A 19,609-nucleotide genomic window follows, 5' to 3' on the forward strand; every position below is an offset into this window, starting at 1 on the left:
ATTTTCATATTTTCTTTGACCTTTGGTTTAAGCCCCACTATATAAAAAGATTCTTTTCTTTGACTCCTTTAGTTTAAGGCCTCACTATATGAAAATATTATTTTCTTTCACTTTTGGTTTAAGGCCCCACTATATCAAAAAATTTTGAAAATATTATTTTCTTTCACTTTTGGTTTAAGGCCCCACTATATCAAAAAATTTTGATATTTTCTTTGACCTTTGGTTTAAGTCCCACTATATGAAAAGATTATTCTTTTCTTTCACCTTTGGTTTAAGGCCCCACTATATCAAAAACATATTTGATATTTTCTTTGATCTTTGGTTTAATTTGATATTTTCTTTGATCTTTGGTTTAAATCCCACTATATGAAAAGATTATTTTTTGTGACCTTTGGTTTAAGGCCTCACTATATCAAAATAAAATATTTTCATATTTTCTTTTACCTTTGGTTTAAGTCCCACCATATGAAAAGAAAATATTTTCTTTTACCTTTGGTTTAAGTCCCACTATATGAAAAGATTCTTTTAAGGCCCCACTACATCAAAATATTTTCATATTTTAATATTTTCTTTTACCTTTGGTTTAAGTCCAACCATATGAAAGGATTCTTTTAAGGCCCCACTATATCAGAAGAAAGATTATTCTAAGGCCTTCCACTAATAAATAGCTTTTTCGTTGTCATAAATGTGTAATCGTATTAGTATGGCATTTAAACACGCTCCATGTGGGATAAGTGCCTTTTCTTTAAAGAAAAATGAAACCATGTAATCATGTACACCTGCGGTCATATTGTGGATTTATTTTATATATATTGCAATTATTGATTCCAAGAGACGCCCACCGCAGAGAGAGTTTTCATCATTTATATTATGATCTGGCCGGCCACCGTGAAAATCCGAAAACACAAAGCCCAAGTGTCTGAATTCTCTTTTCTTCATTGAAATTTAGAGTTTGAAAGGTGCCAAACTTCAACAGAATTTCATTGACTTTGGGAGATCGCAGAGTATTGCTCTCCATTTTACAAAATTCTCTGTTCCCGCTCGCGCGGCCATGGTGAATACTATGATCGATTTTCCTCCTAAAGCTGGATTTAGCTTTGATTTGTGTCGGAGAAATGAAATTCTCCTGTCTTGAAAGTCAAAAGAAAAAAGACATTACATATGAAGTTGTCGCTTCTCATGTCTTGAAAGTTAAAAGAAAAAAGACATTACATATAAAGTTGTCGCTGCTCGTTTCTAATTTATTATAGTCATGATCAAACTCAAGAAACAACCCAAGAACTCTCACATTGCGAAAGATTGGCATATATGGAATTGATACAATTATCATGAATTTCATATGATAAAAAATAAAAATCAAGGAAGCAACGTGGCATCCCAATGCTTAAAACCATCCACATTTATTTTATGAATCTATGACAAATGTTTTGCATCATTGCCTGAGACAAAAGGACATGGAAAGTTTTACATATTCACAACTGGTGCAAATGAACAACATTGGAGTAAAATGGAAAACGACCTACGCACTTTTGTAGATTTTCTTTCATTGTTCGAGGTTTGAAATCACTCTTTTGAGCACTATTGTGCATGTTATATGTTGTTGTATGGGTATTTCTAATAGGATTAATAGATTTAGTATTTAGTACAAGTAACAAATATTTATTTATTTGGGAATCAAGATCAACTAAATATAAATTTAATTTTTTCGGCAGTTGGTTTTATACAGTTTGAGTGGGTTTAATGGTTAAGAGCATGTGTTTCCTCCTAAGAGGTCACAACCTCAAAACCAGAGGAGGTGGAGTATGTATGCCTTTGTAGACTTAGCAGTGAAATTGTTGCGCGGAGATGGATCCCTTGTCCCACAAACAAGGGGGTCTCATACAACAATTTGGTGTCTGACTTGGTCGTGACTTTAAAATTAGATAATAATAATTATTATAAATGCCTTTACAATCGCCTTTATGCCACATGGAAGCACTTTGACAACATCTCTTATTGGAAGATAAAACAAGATGTTTACTATAGCTGCAACATTGCGAGGTTTTGACTAGGATAATATAAGCTTAAATTTTGTTCCTTGCACTTTCAAGAGTAAAGGTAACCCAAAGCTTATACAAAATATTTTTCATATGTTTACACCTAGTTCACACGTGGTTAGCATAAAATAAATGCAAGATGCATTTTCTAAGCACGAGGGAGTAAAGATAGCAGTTTGGGTCAAAGTTCTACACATTACCTTGTCGAAATTGCATATCGCAACAACTTTGGCATCATAAAGCTCATAGCATACCTTGGTGGCTTGTATATTTCTTATTGATTGCTCTTCGTGGTTATTATGATCCATTGTGAAAGAAATATTCCCCAATTGCTAGACCAATAGAAACTTTTGAACAAGCTTGTTTCCAGGGAACATGTAAGAGTTCATTGGGCAAAGGTGCACACTTATTTGAAGTATGGTAAATTTTCTGATGCAGTAAAGAATGGGTTTGAGAGAGAAAATTCAAGAAATGAATTATATAAGGGAGATAAAACAACATTGTTTAATGAAAAGGTGGCTGAAATACACTCAAGTTCGCATACATTTCTTAAATTTTCAATTTTGATACTTGAGGATGAAGTAGAGAGGTCAATCAATCAAAAGGTGAAGACATTGGTGAAAATCCTTGAAGCGTTAAAAGATATGAGAACAAGAATTGCAACTGCAATTGGAAGAGGGGAAACAACTTTATAAATGTTTGAATAGAATTATTGAGCATGGATTGCAATTGTATACTTCTGTTGTGACCAGCAACAACCCCCCCTTTTTTCATTTAAGTGTTGTCCAAAATACTAAATGAATGGGGACCCTTAGTTAAAATTTAAGAAAAGCAAGAGTTTCCTTTCTTCAAAATAAGGTTACCATCGTAAGCTTAGGAAGATCTTTTGAATACTTTAAAACCTAAGTTTATGATGAGAGAAAAATTCTTTAAAAAACTGCATCATAAAATAATAGATAAGCACCTCCATTTGGGTATAATCTCGGTATGTGCAAGATTCTCGTACTAAGCAATATATCGCATCGCAATAAGGTAATGCTAATGAGAAAGACTTCAAGATTTTCCGATTTGTGATAACCCCGATCGCAAGATCGCATATCGCAGGGAATGGGATAACAAAATATGGCAAGCATAAAACTTCTGCGATCTGCGATGTTGCGATAAAGCGATGGTTGCGATATTAAGCCAAATCAACTCTGCGATGTTATATTTGTGAGTCAGTGCGAGAGCGCGATAGTGCAATAATGCGATGTCACAATCTACGACGATTGCGAACCAAATCGCAAAATCACTCCATCGCGAATCTTTCAGGCACGCTATTCAAGAAAAGCCACTTACCATAATCTGACTCAAGGTCATGCACTTTTAATGATAATAAAGGAATTAGTTGTCATCTATTAAATGTAGACGCGTGCTTTTGCAAAGAATTATTTCACGTAAGGTGGCATATTTGATATATCTGCTGCATTTAAGACTCTCCCATCACCTTTCTTGATCAGTCATTTCCATTTCGCTTGTGAACTGCAGGAACGAAGAACGAAGGACGATACCAAGGCATACGGAGGAAGAAATGGGAAAGAAAAATAAGGCTCAGGGCTCTGAGGTGAAGGAAATGGCACCTTTATATATAGACACAGCTTGTAGCAGACACGCGGAGATATCAACGTGGGAAAGCATGTACAAACTGCTTGAAGAAGAAAACCCCAGAATAATGAAGGTTACCGCTGTCGCAGACTCACAGGGCTCTTCCGAAGCATCCTTATAAGAACTAGTGTGCCCATTCCTTCATCGGATAGCAGCAAGGCCAAAAATTCTCCCATATACGGATATGATCAAGTGGATACTTGACAATGCAGAAATAAACGACAGACAGTTCAAGATTCAAGGACATGGGCTCATTGGGTCATTCGCTGCACAAGACTTAAAGCTCATGTATCATCTTCCTGAACCGTAGGCGACTTACAATGCACAATTCATTAAAAAATTTGTGGCGGAGAACCCAAACCTATCAGAGACCACCCCGGGGTATTTACCAAATAAACTATGACTAGAAGCAGAATGGAAGCAGAAGACGCAAGAAAAGGGAAAAGCGGTCCAAGCACTAAACAGGTTAAATTGGGAGTGTTACTGGGCATACTTGGTGCAGCCGCATAGTCAGTGGATGACTGTGAAATGTATCATTAATGCGGCCAAAAAAAATGGTGCCAGCTCTCATAGATTCTGTTTTCTCAGCCCAGCTCAAAGCAGAAGTCAGCCAGCCGACTCTCCTTAAACCAATGATGAATGCATGCAACTTTAAAGATTAGATTCAGAAGTAGTTTACTTTAGAATGTTGTTTTTACTTAAAAAATTAGATTAGAAAAAGGACGGTCATTTGAAAACCGCATCCTAAATTTTGTAAATAAACTATTATTAGAATTAGGAAGTAGTATTTAAACCCTTCTCATGCATTTAGAGAAGGGTCCAGAAATTTGTCAAAAACTTGTCCTCGGAACATGCACTTCTGCACCCTCAGAGGAGGTTTTGATGAATGAATAGATCAAGGTTTATTAATGTTTGCATTTGATATCTGCTACTGATGTTGCACTTCTGTACTCTTGGTAGATATTCAAACAAGTAGAGATAAATCATTGTTCCTTGAAGCTTATGAGTAGGACCAGTCATAAATGGTACTTTTATCTCTTGGCCATTTCTGCTTATATTCTTAAAGTGATATACAGTTTTTATTTGTTTATATTTTATTGCATGAATGTTTGAGTTACCATTTGACACTTTTGTACGGTGGAGTCATTTATTTATGTTTGATATATGAATAACTTATTATGCGATATGCTGTTCACAACTGTTTTGCCTAACTTTTTATGCAAAGTGGTTCATCTTAATTGATTTCCATTCTTATGATAGCTGAATGATCTTTATTACCAGTTATTATTTGAAATCTCTTTAGATCGCATAATAGAAGAAATACATCCCATGTTAGCGTAGATTAGATGTGTTGTTTTCATTAGATTACAATAGCATAGAATTAGATTAAAGTAGCTTAGATTAGAACTCTTAGATCAGCATCATCCAACTCTGTACACACACACACCCTTAGATTGGGAAATTGGTCCCATTATCCACAGTCGGACCCGCTACACCAAACGGATAAGGAGCTGCCAACCAAGGTCCGGACCGGGTGGGTATACCCCTTGTAGTCGACCCGATTTTCGGGGCTTCAACATATTTGGCGCTAGAAGGAGGGCCTGAAGCATAGTGTCTGTTGGAATGGTTTGAAATCGTAATCATTTGAATTAGGATGGCTGCTCACAAACTTCCCATTTGGAGCTGCATCCATGTTCGTGCCTCTTCCAACACTCCACCTAAAGTGGTAAGACTCTTGTCTCAGGTAAAATTCAATGGTAAGAATAATTTTTCTGCTTTTAATCATGCCCTTCAATTTATTCAAAGTGTTTCAAGTTCGAACGTTCAAAGAATTGATGAAGGCATTTTATGCAGAATTTTTACTCTCACATTCACGGCGGAAGCTAGAAAATGGTGTATAACCCTCCCAGTTGCCTCAATTCACAACTGGGACCAATTTGTCAAGGCTTTCATTTGTAAATTTGATTGCTATGATTATGATCAGGTATATGATGAAATTGAGTATCTATGAAAAGAAGATGAATCTGTTAGGGATTTTAATATGCGATTTCATCTTGATTGTCTAAAATATGATCTTGAAAATGAACTCATGAATGAAGAATCTTCAGATTATGCTGAGCATTCCCTACTTCCTATGTCCGATCCACCAGAAATTAGTCCAAGTCTTGTTTTATTTTCTTCTAATAGGAATGAAAATTCCAATTTGAATGTGCCAATCACTCATGATGAAGAAACTTCCCAAAGCTTAGGAAACATGCCTGCTCTAATGCAAGAAGACAAAAGTGAGAACGTTGAAAGAAAGCCTGCCTTGGAACCAGAAAGCAACTTGGAGACAAGGTTAGATAATATCATCGCAAGTCAACAAATGCAGACGGCAAGGTTAGAACAACAAATTAATTCTCTTTCGGAAAATACAAACACGAAAAGGTATGATCTAAAGCCCGATGTCTACAATGAATGTGATGAACAAGAATTTTTTCGCGATGATATTTTCAAATGCATTGTTTCGGAATCACATTTTTCTCTTTATCCTGATGTATTTAGTGATGATAATTTTTTCCCCCTCAGTATTAATGATATCTCAAAAAGTACAGAGGATTATTCAAATGATTCATCGTTAGTTTTTCAAGATAAAGAGGCAGCTATAGAACATCCTTTGATCATTTACAAACAAGAACGACTTGAACTTCCTTTTCTGAAAATATTGGATGAAAAAGAAAAATCTAGAGAAACCTATAAAATCATTTATGATAGCTACTTTGATGATGATGATGTTGATTTATCTCAAGTAACTCAACAGAGCTCAGATAATGAGAGATATTCTAATTCAAGAATCATATCAGTCGATTCTCATTCCAGAGTGACGGATCATTTGCATGATTTTACTATTCAAAACAATATCCCGATCTATGATTCGTATCATGAGCAAACCCCCATGCCTGTTCCCAATCATAACTTGTTTTCTGATTCACAAGACGCAATTCAAAATTACTCGGATCCCATAATTCTGGCCAGTTCTTGTGAAAAAGAAGATATTTCAAGTCAATCTCAGTTGTGCTGTAACATTAGTTATACAGATAATCATTGCATTCTTTTTCGCTTGCACTCATTTTGTATAAAATCGGATTGTATTTTAAATTTTTAGACTTTTGATAGATTACTATGGTATATTGAGCACCTTATCAAAGAACATTCGAAAGATGTATTACCATTTTGGAAAACTAAATTGTGTCAAGGAAATACATAAGTTTTTCAATTCCACGATCAATCAATATCAGCCTTTCAGAAGAAACTTCTATGTCATCCAAAACATCATCAACAAAAAAAAGTATTTTTGGAAACTTGCCAGCAATTTGCGTTGATTGATAAATCTCTTTCCAAAAATATCCATCTATTCTTCATTGATTTATTTAGTGATTTATATGTGGAAACTTTCCTTTTACGAGAAATTGCTAAAAGCTTGACTTTAACGCATAGTAGATTACAGGCCATTAAAACTAAAAAATCATATTCGCAACTTGGCTTGTCATCTTTCCTATTACATGATCACCAATCCATAACAGAAATTCATCCTGATTTTTATGATCCAATAGGTATCCAATTGGAAAGAAGATTTCATAAGAAAGAAATTTCAAGCGGAACTCTGCCTGAAGTTACACTTTCTAATCCTACATTCAATGTTCACAGTCCAAGAAAAGTTTTATTCTTAACACTGATGTTTGAAAGGTACATATGTGTAGGAATAAAAATGAAAAGATGGTTTCACTGGAAATATCATTTTACCTAGTCAATTTGTCTGTGTATAGTTAGAATAGAAGTAGGGGTAGTTTAGCTAGGTTATTAGGTGGATAATTTAATTTTTAAATGTTGGTAGGAAAAATAAGAGAATAAATTACCCCTATCATGTACATACGCCAAGGGAATAGTTACCTCTCATTTCTTTAAATATTTTCCTCCCTAATAAAATTTGTTGTGGTTAACAGCATTTGACATTTACTAAAGACACCATTTCTATATCAGATTTTGAACTCCTGCTTGTATAAATAGTAAATCTTTTGGAAACTTGATCTTTATTATTAATAGATACAGTTAAAAAACTTTAACCCAGATATGATACTAGTTTCAACTTCAAGAAAATTGATGAAAGCAATCTTAGTGAAGAAATTGTTTTATATCAGTACAATGAAAAGTATAAATAATAGAATGAGGATTCCTTGTAGAACAGCCATTTCCAAAAACTCTATTATTGTCGTCCAGAGCTTTCTTAAGGAAAAAATGACTTCCTCTCTGCTAAAGAAAATCGCAGCATTTAGAGAAACAACCCAAGGATACACTATATCTTGAAGAATAAGAGGTCTCATCACGAGCCGGCTTATCATAATCACAGATATTATAACTTGCTGCCTTTGCCATTACTGTCCACCAAAACAGGGCAACGACTTAAGATTGTTGAGATCAAAAGACAAGGGGTCTCATCACGAGCCAGCTTGTTCAGCAAAAGTGTAAATCAAGTGAATGACTGTGTCATAATTTGGCTACCAAACCAAGACATTGTTCTTTAAGAATAAAAAAGGGAAAAAGTGTCAATATGGGTTTTTCTTTGAAAGTTGTAGATCACCTTAAGCAGGATAAAGGATCATTACTGGGTAATAGGTAACCCTGTCGAGGCTATGAATGCCTGCTGGCAGCAGAGGCTCTACCTACGACAAATGAGCATATTTAAAAAACTGGTACACAGGGAAGACCTTATTTTATCTTTACAAGACCAAGTAATGGCTGATGTAAATGCAAGGACAAGCTGAGGAAGCAAATAATTAAAATAGAAAGAGGTTGGAACAAAATGTCATTGACAGTTTGGAGTATAATGTGCTTTATCTTTTTATAATAAAGTTTAATTTTCTAAAAAAAAATTGTTTTGGAAATTTGAAAAGTTCAATAGAAAATCAGAGATAACTGGTTCTCCCAAGTGAATCACCAATTGTTGTGACCAGCAACAACCCCCCCCCCCCTTTTTTCATTTAAGTGTTGTCCAAAATACTAAATGAATGGGGACCCTTAGTTAAAATTTAGGAAAAGCAAGAGTTTCCTTTCTTCAAAATAAGGTTACCATCGTAAGCTTAGGAAGATCTTCTGAATACTTTAAAACCTAAGTTTATGATGAGAGAAAAATTCTTTAAAAAACTGCAACATAAAATAATAGATAAGCACCTCCATTTGGGTATAATCTCGGTATGTGCAAGATTCTCGTACTAAGCAATATATCGCATCGCAATAAGGTAATGCTAATAATAAAGACTTCAAGATTTTCCGATTTGCGATAACCCCGATCGCAAGATCGCATATCGCAGGGAATGGGCTAACAAAATATGGCAAGCATAAAACTTCTACGATCTGCGATGTTGCGATGTCGCGATAAAGCGATGGTTGCAATATTAAGCCAAATCAACTCTGCGATGTTATATTTGTGAGTCGGTGCGAGAGCGCGATAGTGCAATAATGCGATGTCGCGATCTGCGACGATTGTGAACCAAATTGCAAAATCACTCCATCGCAAATCTTTCGGGCATGCTATTCAAGAAAAGCCACTTACCATAATCTAACTCAAGGTCATGCGCTTTTAATGATAATAAAGGAATTAGTTGTCATCTATTAAATGTAGACGCGTGCTTTTGCAAAGAATTTTTTCACGTAAGGTGGCATATTTGATATATCTGTTGCATTTAAGACTCTCCCATCACCTTTCTTGATCAGTCATTTCCATTTCGCTTGTGAGCTGCAGGAACGAAGAATGAAGGACGATACCAAGCCATACGTAGGAAGAAATGGGAAAGAAAAATAAGGCTCAGGGCTCTGAGGTGAAGGAAATGGCACCTTTATATACAGACACAGCTTGAAGTAAAGACGCGGGGATATCGACGTGGGAAAGCATGTACAAAATGCTTGAAGAAGAAAACCCCAGAATAATGAAGGTTACCGCTGTCGTAGACTCATAGGGCTCTTCCGAAGCATCCTTAGAAGAACTAGCGTGCTCATTCCTTCATCGGATAGCAGCAAGGCCAAAAATTCTCCCATATACGGATATGATCAAGTGGATACTTGACAATGCAGAAATGAACGACAGATAGTTCAAGATTCAAGGACATGGGCTCATCGAATCATTCGCTGCACAAGACTTAAAGCTCATGTATCATCTTCCTGAACCGTAGGCGACTTACAATGCACAATTCATTAAAAAATTTGTGGCGGAGAACCCAAACCTATCAGAGACCACCCCGGGGTATTTACCAAATAAACTATGACTAGAAGCAGAATGGAAGCAGAAGACGCAAGAAAAGGGAAAAGCGGTCCAAGCACTAAACAGGTTAAATTGGGAGTGTTACTGGGCATACTTGGTGCAGCCGCATAGTCAGTGGATGACTGTGAAATGTATCATTAATGCGGCCAAAAAAAATGGTGCCAGCTCTCATAGATTCTGTTTTCTCAGCCCAGCTCAAAGCAGAAGTCAGCCAGCCGACTCTCCTTAAACCAATGATGAATGCATGCAGCTTTAAAGATTAGATTCAGAAGTAGTTTACTTTAGAATGTTGTTTTTACTTAAAAAATTAGATTAGAAAAAGGACGGTCATTTGAAAACCGCATCCTAAATTTTGTAAATAAACTATTATTAGAATTAGGAAGTAGTATTTAAACCCTTCTCATGCATTTAGAGAAGGGTCCAGAAATTTGTCAAAAACTTGTCCTCAGAACATGCACTTTTGCACCCTCAGAGGAGGTTTTGATGAATGAATGGATCAAGGTTTATTAATGTTTGCATTTGATATCTGCTACTGATGTTGCACTTCTCTACTCTTGGTACATATTAGAACAAGTAGAGATAAATCATTGTTGCTTGAAGCTTATGAGTAGGACCAGTCATAAATGGTACTTTTATCTCTTGGCCATTTCTGCTTATATTCTTAAAGTGATATACAGTTTTTAATTGTTTATATGTTATTGCATGAATGTTTGAGCTACCATTTGGCACTTTTGTATGGTGGAGTCATTTATTTATGTTTGATATATGAATAACTTATTATGCGATATGCTGTTCACAACCGTTTTGCCTAACTTTTTATGCAAAGTGGTTCATCTTAATTGATTTCCATTCTTATGATAGCTGAATGATCTTTATTACCAGTTATTATTTGAAATCTCTTTAGATCACATAATAGAAGAAATACATCCCGGGTTAGCATAGATTAGATGTGCTGTTTTCATTAGATTACAATTGCATAGAATTAGATTAAAGTAGCTTAGATTAGAACTCTTAGATCAGCATCATCCAACTCTGTACACACATACACCCTTAGATTGGGAAACTGGTTCCATTATCCCCAGTCGAACCCGCTACACCAAATAGATAAGGAGCTGTCAACCAAGGTCCGGACCGGGTGGGTATCCCCCTTGTTGTCGACCCGATTTTCGGGGCTTCAACAACTTCAAAAGCATTATTCGAAAACAACCTGTCACCATGAACATGATAACGATAACAACTACATTTGTGAATGAGAGCAAGGGGAGAAATATATATATATATATATATATATATATATATATATATATATATATATATATATATAAACGAATATGTGTTTCATTCAACAATAGGAATAGGCAGATTATATTTATTAATCTACCTGAAAATGAAAACAAATATATGTACACCAAATAATTAAGCTTTAAACAAAGTACGACATAGTTTCCAAACAAATGAAACCACCAATTTTTTATTCGATGGCCAATCAAGGAGGATTGATACCATCCATTTGCCTCAAGAGATTTATAAAAAGCAAGCAGTCACTCAAAACATGGGATTCCCTCCTTTGCATACCCAGATGCTACCAATTTTGTGAGTGAGGTCATGTCCAATAGTGAGGCTTCATTTTGTTAATCCTAGTTCCTTCTTCATGCAATTGATCTCTGCTAGTATAATGTCATTGTTGGTTTGCAGGTCAGCTCTTCCATAGTGTCTCCTAGAAATTGAATGCACATCTCTATTGGTTTATATCTGGGAGAAGTTTAAGATCATTCATTACATTTCTTTCACTAGCTCTATCATTTAAGTTGGTATTAACTATGTGACTATTTTGTAGGATATGATCTACTCGTTCCCTATCGATCAATTTGAATCCATTTATGTATCACCTTCTTATTTTCATGTATATTTCATGTTGTCAAAGATGCACTTTGATGTTGAAACTATAATAAAAAAATAATTTCTTCTGCTAGTTGTTATCACTCAGGTTGTTCCCTTTGACTCCCAAGGGAATACAGCCGAGGTAACCACTAACCAATCTTTGGACTGCAGGTCCTAGCCTACCCACAATCAAAGAGGGCTCTCTCTTAATGATTTAGCTTTGTTGATGATGATTTTAGGCTAGTTATTGAGTTCAAGGGGTTTTGTTTGAGTTTGGTGGGATGGATGAGGCCTCCAAGTAGAGAGGTAGGTATATTATGAGAGTTTCAAACCATTGGGCATGGAGTCAAGGATTAGGACTGCTGGTGCGTTTTCTTGGTCACAAGAGCGAAATATGGAGCAAGCTAGCTACACATGTGTTATCACTGAAAATGCTGTAGTTAAAATTTTTTTAGCCTGGCTTAAAGAGTGGGTGTTTTCGCAGCGCCAGAATTCTTTTTAGCAGTTTCGCAGCGCTACCTGTTTGAGTGGTTTCGTAGCGTGCTACGAAACTGGGGATTTGTTTGAGTTTTTAGTGAAGGTCCAAATCCTAGCATGCTTATTGTACAGAGTTCTTCTTCCAGGAATGTTGATGAGAGCAGTGGCAGTATGTTCAAGGAGACACCTTATGATGATGCAGCTATTGTAGGATTGCCATCAAATACATTAAGGGAGTTATCTCTGAATTCTGGCTCATGGGTGATTGTGAAAGATGTACATACTAATGTGGGAGACTTGCAGGAGATTTTGTGTTGAATCCTCTGGACAAAGAATCTATTAGATTTTATAAGTCATAGAGTGTTTGATATTTGGGATTGTCTTTTCACAATCTGTAACTTCTTTCACAAAGCAGGGCGCCACAATGGATTGAAAGATTTGAAAAATATTTATGATAAAGTTCATGTTCCCGTTTGTTGGGTATTGGTGTTCAAAGTTGGATTAGGTAATAAAGGGGCTGCGCTTGCAAATAGCATTTCCAATTGGCTAAATGTGGCACTTCTATCAATTTATGTTAAATCTTCCCCTGCATGCAAGAAGACATGGACATCTTTCTCAAGGGAAGCTTTATATGACATTACAAATTTTCTTAAGCTTACTATTCTATCTGCAGTAATGCGTTGCTTGGAATACTGGTCTTTTGAAATGCTTGTTCTATTCTCCGGTTTGTTACCTAAGCCTGAACTTGAGATATCAGTTCTCTCCATCTGTCTTGGCACTGATGCAGTTGCATATATGATCCCTTTTGGCATGGGTGCTGCTGTAAGTACACGAGTTTCCAATGAACTAGGAGCTGGACGCTCACGCACTGCACAGTTATCAGTGTGTGTCGGGGTTTGTATGGCAGTCAATGAGGCTCTTATGATAGGATATATTTTATTCTCTATCAGAGATGTATGGGGCTATGCTTATAGCAATGAAGTAGAGGTAGTTGAATGCATTTCAACCATGATGCCACTGCTTGTACCCTCAACATTTATGGATGCCATCCAAGGTGTTCTATCAGGTATTGCTAGAGGATGTGGATGGCAAACGTTGGGTGCCTATGCAAATCTTGGGGCATACTATGTGGTTGGCATGCCTATAGCTGTCATTTTAGCCTTTGCACTGCATGCTGGCGGCAGGGGACCTTCGGCATTTGAGCACCTGTTCTGTTGCTAAGAACATTGCGCTAACAAAGGAAAGTCTTATCAAAAATTTATCACTGCTGCACAGAAAAGGATATATGGGAGCACCCAAAAGAAGTTGATCAGGTTTTGGTTAAATGTGAGCGCCTTCAAAAAATTTCGCATTCATACTCCAAGTGTTACAGAGAGGCAGCGTTGTGTTTATTACTGCAGGGGATCACATTTTTTTTAGACTGGGACACACAGCGCCTCCTTCTTGATATTACTCTCTGAAACAAAAATGTTTTGGAGCTATCGTAATTACCTGGCTTATGCGAAATGCGTTGTAGCCGTTTCTTCAAGGCACATGGGTTTTAAGATGACCGATATAAATGCAAGTGTCATAAATATTATAAAGCATGTTGGTTCAGCATTAATGCGCATATTAAAGATATGAGAGTGCTCTTATGAAATTCAGTGATTAATGCCATGTGTCAAATGGTCTTTATAAAGGTTTGATTGCCACAAGATCGCCATTGACACCGGGATTGAGATGTGGCACTTCTGATGGCCACCTGCATTAGCAAAATCACCAGAATCACGACAGATGCTACTTATAAGGATGATGTGCTGAGCGATGTTTTTTGTTTAGCTCACCGCGGTTTAGATAATGGCGTTATTCCAAATAAGACACAGAGGTGCGCCTGCCACTGAAAAGATATTTCCATGGATGCTCATCCCTCGGCTATCGAGCAGCATAAGAATTGGATCCGTTTCTGGTGAAACGAATGGGGGGGTGTCTACCATAGGGACTTGAAGCCAGAAAATTTGCTTCTGGATACATATGGAAATCTTAAAGTATCAGATTTTGGCCTAAGTGCACTGTCTCAACAAGTCAGGGATGACGGTTTGCTTCAAGGAGGCAGAGCTAATTAATTATTTTAGATCCCAAGAATGAAGTAATATTCCTGTAGTTGAAGTTGAAGTGCATTTTTAGGGAGTTGAGGTTGAATTGTTGTGCCAATTTTGGAGAGACCGTGTAGGGTCTTCCTAGAAATCATTCGCTCAGCCAAGTTCTGGAATATTTGTCCATATTGCTGCCTTTCAAAGCAAGGTTTCGATCAGCTAATTACACCCTAGAGGAGGACAAATGATTTACTTGCATTTCAAGAATTTGTGCCAAGTCTATCTTCAAAATTTGGAGCTGAACTTGTGGTCGAATTTACTACAACTAGTGGGCCAAAAATCTGTCTTAGGGACTGATATTTTCATGTTGATCTCAGATCTGAAGGTGCCACGAATTTGTCATTTCTGGGTTGAAATTTGCTAGATTAAATACTGTAGTACCTTTGTGTTGATTTCCTGAGTATACCCAAGTGTTGGGAGGTGAAAAACAATTATTAAATCTCTGTTGAACACTGCATGTAATTGCTGATGTTATTACTCTGAATGATGACCTCCATATGCAGTCATTTGCTCACTATAGTGGCTGGAAAAAGGGTAGATATACGATGGGGCAACTGCAGACTTGTGGTCATGTGGTGTCATCCTATTTGTTTTAATAGCAGGTTACTTGCCTTTTGATGATCCAAGCCTTATGACATTGTATAACAAGATATATAAATCAGATTTTACATGCCCTTCATGGTTTTCTTCTGGTGCAAAAGAGAAATTACAAGATGAAGATGCAAGGTTCAAAGACTGGAAGAAAGGGTCATTTGAATGTAGCTACAGAGGTATTTGAAGTAGCTTCTTCTCTTTTTATGGTTGAAGTCCGCAAGGCTGGAGGTGATACCTTGGAATTTCATAAGTTTTACAAGAACCTTTCGGCAGGCCTAAAAGTATCTCCAGAAAGCAGAGGAATCCGAGCATGCTGTTTGAGTTTGTTTTTAGGAAAAGTTATTGACATTGAAGCCTGGCAGCTAAACAGGATTATTTGCAAATTGTTGTTCATTTGTTGGAATGAGGAAGATCATTAATAAATGTAGCACACTGTTAGCAGAAAACCAGTGAGGGGGACTGTGTTTTTAAATCACACAGCAGTTTCGTAGCGCGCTACGAAACTGCTGTAGGTGATGATTTTAAAAGCGCAGAGCAGCTAGTGTGACACGGTGAGCGGGGGTTTGAGGAAAAGGAACAGATGTCTATCAAAGACCACCTACAGCACATCAGAAACCTGGCATCACTCCATACTTGGGGTTATTAAAGGATTTGGGAGCAGACTGCTATATGTTAGGAGAATGTTGGGAGACAGAAACCATTATAATAGGAGCACACCTTCCGGTCATTTAATGAGCTATCAGCGCTCTTAAACATCCTAAATCACCATCCATTGCACCTGTAGCTCAGCTATATCAGATTAATTGAAGGAGGACAGCTGTTAAAGCATTCAAGAAAGCATCAAGCATACGAGGAGAATGAAATTAGTATTTTATTTTGATTAGGATAGTGTGTAATTATAGTTCAGCATATTTGTAATTAATGCATTAGTGAGTAGCATGTAGGAATAATTAATAGCCACCTTCGAGGCTCCCCTCATGCTAGAGGAGGATGCTCGAGGTGTTTTAGTTTGCTTGCCTATATATGGGCCAAGGTTAGATGTAGAAAGGGTTGGACTGTTAATACAAAAACAGAGTTTTTTAGAGCTTATGTAAAGACTGTTACAGTAATGGCAAACAGGGTTTTTTCTTCCCAAGATTCTCAATGCATCTTTTTGTTCAAATGTGATGGTGGTTTAGTTTCTTAATGTTCTTTTTACAGCCTTGTTATGGCACAATCCCTCAGAATTCATATTATATGCTCTGACTTCCTGTGTGCTTGACAAGCTGTGGGTTTTGGTGAAGCATGTTTGAACATCACTCAGAATTCATTTTTTAATGCTCTGACTTCCTGTATGTTCAGCAGGCTTTGATTTAGGTAAATTATGTTTGAACCTCTGATGATGCAAAGAGCCTTGGCTTCTATGAGATGACTGTGATTTGGTTTATTAACTGTGAGAGACTCCATAGCCCAATGAAGACCAATTTGATGTATGTCCAACCAGCTATATTTTTATAAATGTGTGAAGAGTTAGCCCTCTGTTGTTGTGATTAATTTTCTATCAAAAGCCTGTGAGAGAGCCCTCTCTGATTAGGAAGGCTAATTCCTAGTCTAAAGTCTGGTCTGAAACAGTTACATGAAGCCTTGCTTGGTTGCAGCCCCTAGTACTGGTTTTGTGATAACAACATGAAACAATGATTCAAGCTAAAAGGATGGAGTGAGGGCTAAGGAATGAGAAGCAATTAAGAATTTCTCATTCAGCTTAACAGAGGGAAGGCGAATGAGCTCTATCTAGGAGCAGTAAAGAATCCCTAGATAACTGTCAAACATGAGTGAATTAGGGTAAATATGAGCCAAAGGGAATTCATATTTATTACCAATTCAGATGAAAACATAAAGAAACAGCAGAAATTGAGCATAGAGTGCAGCCAAGCAAGTTCTAAGCTAATCTTTCTTTCTGCTATTTAGATGGTGATACATGTATAATATGAGCATATGTCAATGAAAACAGAGGTAAGAAGAACTTATTGAGTCGTGTTGCAGCACAAGAATTCCATATTCATTCTTTAAATATTTATACACAGCACACAGTCCATTCTCCAAGCTTTTAGCAGTCTTTGATTAAAGAAAACATATCAGATATACAGAGCGAGTCTCTCTTGGAGTGCATTAACCAACCAACCCTTTGTACATAGCTTTGGGTGGTATTTATAAGCAAAATATCTACAAAACAGATCATAAAAGACCTCTGGAAATAACTGCGATTAACCTAACATCTATTGAAATAAATGCAACAAATATCTATCTAATGCGTTGGGGGCAACCGCCTCAAAAATGAGCTGAAACCTATCCTAGTGGCTCTGTGTTGTTCATTTAGCCATAAATGCGCATTGGCATCTGATCCATTGTTGTTTGGTGGCTTTAAATGCTTTAACTGTGATCGAAGAGCCTTGATGGGATTTCACCGCTTTCTTTGACTTTGTTGGAGGCCATTCAATGTTCACCTGCTTTGGGAAATAAAGATTTCCATTAAAAACATTTAATTGATACTCTTTGTCGCTTCCTTGATATGCTTTGGCACTGTATCTGTGCCTTTTCTCACCGCTGATACTCTTTAAACTGTCCCATCGACCTTTTATGGCTGCTGCTCGGCCCTCTGTTGCCTTTAAGAACTGTTTTGCCCCTTTTCTGAATCCTGCGTGAAGAAATTTTTGTCATTTTGTGACTTTCAGGCCTGCTGGTAGCCGAGCCATGAGAGGGCTTCCATTTTGGCCTATTTCCCTTAGTGATGCGCGATTAGCGCTAATCGCGCATCAAAAACTGCCTCGGTTTTTCATTCCGAGCATCCCTTGCTGCAGATTTCATGCTTCACGCCCATTTTGATGATGACATCAGCATGACATAAGCGGTGGGTCCCAGAACGGTGGTGACGTGGCAGGGTGACGTCAGCAGTACGATGGCAACGACGTGGCAAGGACACGGTGGCAGGAGACCGATGCAGGTTGATGACATCACGATGACATGGTGTTGACGTCACTCGACGGAGGCGGTATCCGGTTTTCCCAGCACCACCTTTCAGCACAGGCGGTATTGGGGGAGGGGTCTCCGAACACACTGGGAGGCTGACACATGGCGGGAGTACGGCAGGGAAACCGCCCATCCCCCGGATGTTAACCTCCGGCAGATCAGCATATGAAAACACCCGCCCACCGTTGATCTTGGGCGTTGGCCATCAGACGGCTGGCGGGTGGATTGGGGTAGTGCGCAACTTCGGAGCGGGGCCCGCGCAAATTTTTAAAATAATAATATGCTGCGGGAGTTCAAAACTTTAGAAAATGTGGGTTTATGTTCTATGCGGGTTAGTTTTAAGCGGGGGGTGGAACGATAATTTAATGTTTAATAAAACATTTAAACATTAACTTTGGGAAAATGACTGCGGAGGGGTAGAAATATGAGGTTTTATGGGAAAAGGGGTGGATATAGGTTATTGGCCTAACCAGAGGTTGAGATCAATCTCAGGGTTATGACACAGATGGGTTCAAAATAGTCCCAGGTGGACTATTATATCCCAGAACTATATGTACATAGCTATAGTGCTATAGGGTGGGATATGTGATATTTTTGGGGTTTTTATATAGTTTTTTGTGTAATAGGGGATAAGGAGATGATCTAGGGAGCTAGATAGTAGAGTTAGGAGTTAATATGAATTTGTGAGAAAAGCGCTAAGGATAGAAATCCTTTAGGCTTTAAAGGGGAAACAGGACTTGTAGAAGAAATATAAGATCCTTGAGTAAAGGAGATCTTCACTTAGGCAAATGTTATGGATAATGATGAATTTAAGAGATATCAAGCAGATCTTGACCTCTTTAGGGGAAGTTAGTGAATGATTTAAGGGAGAGGAAGAAACAGAAGTTAGACATGCCTCGCTTGAGCTGCTCCAAAGGGAAATTGCCTTGTACTTGTGATCTGAATAGATATAACACTTAAAAACATGAAATGGATCGCACAGCTTGATTCTGCAACCACAAAACTACTTACCCAACCTACTTACCTAGCATTTTTTCTTCTTTTTGCATGGGTGCACTTGGACTTGCAGACCTTGATTATCCTTTTTTCTTTTTGCTATCCTCCTATCTAAATCTACACTTATTTCTTCCAAGGGCCCAGATTAAGCAGTTGGGCTCCTTTGTTTCTCTACCTATCTAAAAATCTGCCAATATTAAACTGTTTGGACAGATTTTCATTCTCTACATTCTAAAACAAGAAATTGAAACCTAGGGAAGCCAAGATTAAGCTGTTTGGCCTTCCCTTAACAGAAAATTTTTCAAAAAGGAATAACTCATCAAAATTGGAATACAACAGTGGCATTTAGACTAGCACACTTTCATGGCCTCTTCTTTGGCCTCTTTTGGAAATATGGAGCATTGCAGCATGCAAAGTATGACATATTTGGCACTTTCAACTGTCAATCATGAAAGATGAACACCTGTTGCAATAGGAGGCTAACAGTGGCTCCACTTGGGGATGGCTTTTCCTTGTGAAAAGCCAAGAACAACAGGTCAGACTGCCTT

General features: G+C 37.5%; 1 protein-coding gene across 1 annotated transcript in view; it reads left to right on the forward strand.

Annotated features, from left to right (window-relative positions):
* Positions 1–18,457, forward strand: part of LOC149187077 (protein DETOXIFICATION 16-like) — a 32,465-nt gene extending 14,008 nt beyond the window's left edge. Inside the window, exons 3-4 of the mRNA XM_089409546.1 lie at positions 12,830–13,522; positions 18,375–18,457. Of these exons, the coding sequence (XP_089265672.1) occupies positions 12,830–13,522; positions 18,375–18,457 (776 nt within the window). The remainder of the gene's footprint in view (positions 1–12,829; positions 13,523–18,374) is intronic.
* Positions 18,458–19,609: the final 1,152 nt, after the last annotated feature.

Source organism: Pinus tabuliformis, chromosome 3_1 (genome assembly GCF_031772625.1).
Source record: "Pinus tabuliformis cultivar Carrire ecotype Pingquan chromosome 3_1, CPIR1, whole genome shotgun sequence".
Taxonomy (NCBI): domain Eukaryota; kingdom Viridiplantae; phylum Streptophyta; class Pinopsida; order Pinales; family Pinaceae; genus Pinus; species Pinus tabuliformis.